This window comes from Nicotiana sylvestris, chromosome 3 (assembly GCF_000393655.2).
Source record: "Nicotiana sylvestris chromosome 3, ASM39365v2, whole genome shotgun sequence".
Classification (NCBI taxonomy): domain Eukaryota; kingdom Viridiplantae; phylum Streptophyta; class Magnoliopsida; order Solanales; family Solanaceae; genus Nicotiana; species Nicotiana sylvestris.
Window position 1 is genome coordinate 33527247 of NC_091059.1, and position 6386 is coordinate 33533632.

The 6386-nt window shown below is 42.7% G+C and overlaps 1 protein-coding gene across 1 annotated transcript; it reads left to right on the forward strand.

Moving 5' to 3' along the window:
* Positions 1–3909: 3909 nt before the first annotated feature.
* LOC138887211 (uncharacterized) lies at positions 3910–5787 on the forward strand. The gene is made up of 2 exons (XM_070168934.1): positions 3910–4089; positions 4918–5787. The coding sequence occupies exons 1-2, from the start codon at positions 3910–3912 to the stop codon at positions 5785–5787; spliced, it is 1050 nt and encodes a 349-aa protein (XP_070025035.1).
* The last annotated feature ends 599 nt before the right edge of the window (positions 5788–6386 follow it).

Below are 6386 nucleotides of genomic sequence, written 5' to 3' on the forward strand. Positions count from 1 at the left end.
ATAGTTTAACTAAAACCCAGCTCCACTTCCTAGAAATAACCCTCATCACTAAGCTCCATATAATCCCCGTCCCCCTCAAAATAATTTTCCATACAATGCCCGTGCTCAGGAACCTCCCAGAATAACAAACAGTATGCCTATTGATGAATTATACTCTAGCCATTTCCCTAAACTGGTCCAAATGGGTTTGTTGCAACCCGTACCCCAAACCAGGCAAAACCTAGAGTCTCCCTCCTACCGATACAGTACTCGATGTGCTTAACATTCAGGAGTGGAAGGGCATGACACTGAAGACTGTTGGGCTCTCAAAAGGGTAATCAAAAACTTAATAAAGCAAAAGAGGATAGTGTTGAAAGATGAAGAGATCCCCAATATGCCCAACAACCCATTGCCGGCTTACAACAATGGGCCAGTTATTGGGATGATTTGTGAAGATAAAGATTTTGGCCCAGCTCTAAAAGCCATCATTGCCACCGGCGATGTGGAAAAGAAGCCAAAGACTGCCGCAAAGCAAGATAAGGGGGATAAGAAGAGTAACTCCTCTCCTCGAAGTGAAGAAAAGATTGTGGAAATCAAAACAGGGGCAGTACCCCATAAAGATGCCATTCTTTATTTTCCCCAAGCTCACATGAAAGAACAATTGGCGTTGAGTCCTCCTAAGAGGTTCGAGCTGAACAAGGGACCCAAGATGTATGTACCCAAAGGGACTTATGTGGTACGGGGACCAATAATTCCACCATGTTGAATGAGCCCGTGTTCATTAGCCGCGCACCACAAAGGCTTATGAAAGGCCCCGCTGTAGTCCCCTGGAACTATAACAGAGCAATTCTAACATATAAGGGGAAAGAAATCATAGGGGAAGTAAATGAAACCAACCCATCTGGGAAGTACCTCAATCTGGAGGAAGTGAATAACGCCAAGCAGAAGCGCTTCCTGCTCAAAAAGCCAGTTAGTGCCGAAGAAGCAAAGGAGTTCTTCCGAAAAGTGAAAACTGCAGATTACGAGGTAATTGACCAACTCCGGAAGTCTCCCTCTCAAGTATCACTCTTATCTCTACTGATAAACTCGACTGAGCATCAGAAAGTGTTGATAAAGACCCTAAATGAAGCATATGTTCAAATTGAAATCACTGTTGAGCAACTGGAAAGGATGGCGGAACGATTCTTCGAAGTCAACTGTATTTCATTTAGCAGAAATGACTTTCCCCCAGAAGGGGCCGCCCACAACAAAGCTCTTCATCTGACAGTCAAGTGTGAAGGGTACTATGTGAAAAGATTCATGGTGGATGGTGGATCCGGGGTCGACATATGCCCTCTCTCAACTTTGCAAAGAATGGAAATTGGGACTGAGAGGATCAGGCCTAATAATGTTTGTGTGCACGCTTTTGATGGAATCAAGAGGAACACAATAGGTGAAATTGATTTGATCTTGACTATCGGTTCTGTGGATTTTGATGTGACGTTTCAAGTCTTGGACATGGATACCTCCTATAATTATCTCTTAGGAAGGCCTTGGATCCATGCTGTGGGGGCCGTACCTTCTACCCTCCATCAAATGGTGAATTTTGAACATGAAGATCATGAAATTGTGGTTCATGGAGAAGACGAGCAATCAATTTACCGGTACCCGTCAGTCCCATGTCTCGAAGCTAGGGAAGGTAGCGAGCATATAGTCTATCAAGCTTTCGAGGTTGTGGTCGCAGATCAATGCGAGGAAGGAAGCCTGTGTCCTCAACCCTTTCTGTCAAATGCATCAATCATGGTCGCTACTAAAATGATCAAGCATGTGTATAAGCCTGGGAAGGGGCTCGGGGTATCTTTGCAAGGTATCACAGAATCTATCACTTTGGCCGCTAGTAAGAACTTTTTTGGTGTCAGCATGCTATAGAAGCCGACGTGAAATGGGCTAAAGAACGTAAGAATGACGGGTGGGTTCTACCTCATCCAATCCCATATCTTTCCAAAACATTCGTCAAGCCAAAGTACGCGGAAGAAGAAGATGAGGCCTTCACGGTCGAGGAAATTGAGGACATATGTGTAGCTATGAGGCAAATGTTATACGAAGCCCATATGGTCCAGCCGGGTGAAGGCTCGAGCACTGCTGAGGTGCAATTTATGGGGCCCAATGCCAAACTGCAAAATTGGAAGGCTACTCCGTTCCCAGTCAGGCGGGAATACCGGTAGTCCAGTTTTGCCACCTTTTCTGCATTCCGAGTTATTCCAGGGTGTAACTCGAATGTTTTCTTTTAGTTTATTGTCTTTAAAATTCCAATGTAAACCCTTCTATCTTCAAATTAAATGAAATGAAATCAATATTTCATCGTCTATGAATCTCTTTCTTTATTCTTTCTAATTTTTGTTACATTTCTTATTTCTTCCTTTCAGTTCTAATAATGCGGACTTAAATAATATGACATGCTTGCGGACTTCATACCCAGATCATACCACATTGTCTAACTGTGAAATAATGAATCAAGAACCGGAATATAATGAAGAAGAGGCCTTTAGGGAAATAAACCGAGAATTGGAACAATTCGAGAATAAACCTAAGCCAAACTTAAATGAAACCGAGCCGGTTAATTTGGGTAGTTCAAAAGTGGTCCAAGAAACCATGATAAGCATTCACACGGATGAAAGAACCAGGGATGCATTGATCCAACTTCTGTTCGAGTTCAAAGATGTGTTTTCTTGATCCTACCATGATATGCTAGGATTAAATGTCGATTTAGTGGTCCACAAATTGCCAACTTACCCCGATTATCCCCCTGTCCAGCAAAAACAGAGGAAGTGCAAAACTAACATCAGTGACAAGATCAAAGAAGAGGTCACCAAATAGTTGAAGGCGGGGGTGATCAGAGTGGTCCGATATACCACATGGTTGGCTAATGTGGTTCCCGTGCCAAAGAAAGATGGGAAAACTCGAGTGTGTGTTGACTATCGCGATCTGAACAAAGCAAGTCCCAAAGACAATTTCCTTTTACCAAACATCCACATCCTTGTTGACAACTGTGCCAAATATGAGATACAAAATTTCATGGATTGTTATGCTGGATATCATCAGGTTTTGATAGATGAAGAAGATGCGGAAAAGATAGCCTTTACCACACCCTGGGGCACCTACTGTTACAAGGTCATGCCTTTTGGTTTAAAGAACGTTGGGGCAACTTATATGAGGGCTATGACTGCCATCATTCACGACATGATGCACCAAGAAATCGAGTTGTATGTGGATGATGCGATCATCAAATCCAGAACACAGGACGACCATGTTCGGGACTTGAGAAAGTTCTTTGAGCGGCTGCGCAAGTGTAACTTGAAGCTAAATCCAGCTAAATGTGCATTTGGAGTTTCGTTCGGCAAACTCTTGGGATTTATAGTCAGTCGGAGGGGCATCGAGCTAGATCCAACGAAGATAAAGTCTATTCGAGATTTACCTCCTCCGAGAACCAAGAAAGAGGTTATAAGTCTGTTAGGAAGGCTGAATTACATTAGCCAATTCATTGCTTAGTTGACATCCACATGTAAGCCCATATTTAAGTTGTTAAAGAAAGATGCGGCGATTAAATGGACAAATGAGTGTCAAGAAGCCTTCGACAAAATCAAAGAATATCTGTTGAATCCGCCAGTCTTGGTCCCACCTGAACCTAAGAGGCCTTTGTTTTTGTATTTGACAGTCTTGGAGAATTCCTTTAGATGTGTCCTCGGGTAGCACGATGTGACCGGGAAGAAAGAGCAGGCAATATACTATTTGAGCAAGAAGTTCACTTGTTACGAAGCCAAATACACTTTGCTGGAAAGGACTTGTTGTGCCCTAACTTGGGTCGCTCAGAAGCTTAGGCATTACCTATTGGCCTACACCACTTACCTCATCACCAGGCTAGATCCTTTAAAGTACATATTCCAAAAGCCGATGCCCACAGGGAGGTTAGCAAAATGGCAGATCCTTCTCACTGAACTTGATATAGTCTATGTTACCCGCATGGCAATGAAAGCCCAAGCTTTAGCAGATCACCTGGCTGAAAACCTTGTTGACGATGAGTATCAGCCTTTGAGTACTTACTTCTCGGGCGAGGAAGTAAATTCAGTTAAGGTAACACAGAAGACACCAATGCTCTGAAAATGTTCTTCGATGGAGCTGTGAGCGAAAAAAGGTGTTGGGATTGGGGCAATTTTGATCTCACCCACTGGTCAACACTATCTAGCCACAACCTGGCTTCGGTTTTTCTGCACAAACAACACTGCTGAGTATGAAGCCTGCATTATGGATATGAATATGGCAATCGACCAAGACGTGGAGGAATTGATAATTATGGGATATTCGGATCTGATTATCCGACAAGCTTAGGGAGAATGGGAAACTCGGGATGTCAAGCTTATTCCATACATGCAACATGTGGAAGATCTTAGCAAAAGGTATAAGTCAGTTGAGTTCAGTTACATTCCTCAGTTTCACAATGAGTTAGCTGATGCACTCGCTACTTTGGCCTCGATGTTGCCATATCCAGACAATGTCCACATTGACCCGTTGGAAATCTAAATCCGAGAAAGGCATGGTTATTGCAATACGGTTGGGGCGGAACCAAATGTTTAGCCAAGGTATCATGAAATCAAGAGATTTCTGAAAATAAAGAAATATCCCGAGCAAGCCAATTGAGACCAAAAGAGAACCATTAGAAGGCTTGCCAGCGGTTTCTTCTTGAGCGGTAAGGTCTTGTACAAAAGGACTCTAGATATCAACCTGTTAAGATGTGTCGATGCCTGAGAGGCCGGAAGAATCATGCATGAAATACACATAGGAGTGTGTGGACCCTATATGAATGGATATGTCCTGGCAAAGAAAATCATTTGACCAGGATATTACTGGATGACTACGGAAAAAGATTGCTTCAATTTTATCCGAAAATGTCATCAGTGTCAGGTACACGGTGACCTGATTCATGCACCACCTACAGAACTACATCCTATGTCAGCACCGTGGTCGTTCATTGCTTGGGGTATGGATGTCATTGGACCAATCAAGTCAAAGGATTCAAATGGGCATAGATTCATATTGGTTGCCATTAACTACTTCATAAAATGGGTTGAAGCAGTCACTCTCAAAGTCGTCACTAAGAAAGTAGTGGTAGACTTCGTGCGCTCCAATATCATCTGTCATTTTGGTATTCCTACGACTATCATTACGGACAATGCTGCAAACTTGAATAGCCACTTGATGAGGGAGATATGTGACCAATTTAAGATCATGCATCAGAATTCTACCCCTTATCGGCCCAAAGCTAATGGTGTTGTTAAGGCAGCAAACAAGAACATTAAGAAGATTCTTAGAAAGATGATTCAAAGTTCGAGACAATGGCATGAAAATTTACCGTTTGCATTATTGGGATATCGTAAAACTGTGCGCACATCAGTCGGATCAATACCCTATCTATTGGTTTATGGCACTGAGGCTGTAATACCTGTAGAAGTTGAAATTCCTTCTCTCCGAATCATCGTTGAGGCTGAAATTGAGGATAGTGAGTGGGTTAAGACCTGTCTAGAACAGTTAACCTTGATTGACGAAAAGTGGATGGTCGTAGTTTGCCACGGGCAGTTGTATCAACAAAGAATGGCCCGTGCCTACAACAAGAAAGTGGGGCAGCTCGTTTTGAGGCGTATTCTCCCTCATCACAAGGAAGCAAAAGGAAAGTTTGCTCCAAACTGGAGAGGTCCGTACATTATAAGAAAATTGTTGCCAAAAGGGCGTTTTACTTGGGAGACATTGAAGGAAATGATCCTGAAACAGCCGTAAATGCAGACGCAGTCAAAAGGTATTACATTTAATCCTTCTGCAACACTGATATTATCTGATTGGGATGACGAAGACTTTCATTCTCGCTACCCCAAACACTTCAACCCTTTGTTAACCCTTTGAGCCGGTTACCCGTCTTTGATTACCCTCTTTGAAACCTGAAAACGTTTGTAAAAAGAAATAAAAAAATATCAATCAAAATAAAAAATAAAGTTTCCCTGAGCTACGTTCGACTTGATTCCGAAAGGATACGTAGACTGCCTCTCTCTGGGGTTCAGTCACACCAAAACAAAATCCAAATTCCCCCAAAAGTAAAACTGGGGCAGGTTTTATAATGGTTTGGTGATGATCTCGCCTGAGTGGTTCCAAAGTTGTAATTCGGTCCATATTCTTTTTACCCCCAAACCCTGTTCAAGTCCTTCCGATCAATCATTGAGAATGTTTAAGGATCTAAGAACGCAGCTACTTAAATCCGATGCAATCAAAATGAGAGATACTTGTTGGTGAAAACCCACACGGGCACCGTAAGGCGATGGTGAGCAGAGAAACTGAAAAATGAGAGTCTTGTTAGTGAAAACTCGCAAAGAGCACTATAAGGC

Coding starts and splice junctions, on each gene's coding strand:
- LOC138887211 (XM_070168934.1), top strand. CDS start 3,910: ATGCCCACAGGGAGGTTAGCAAAATGGCAGATCCTTCTCACTGAACTT. Junction 4,090..4,917: donor AGGAAGTAAATTCAGTTAAG/GTAACACAGAAG, acceptor CATCAGTGTCAG/GTACACGGTGACCTGATTCA.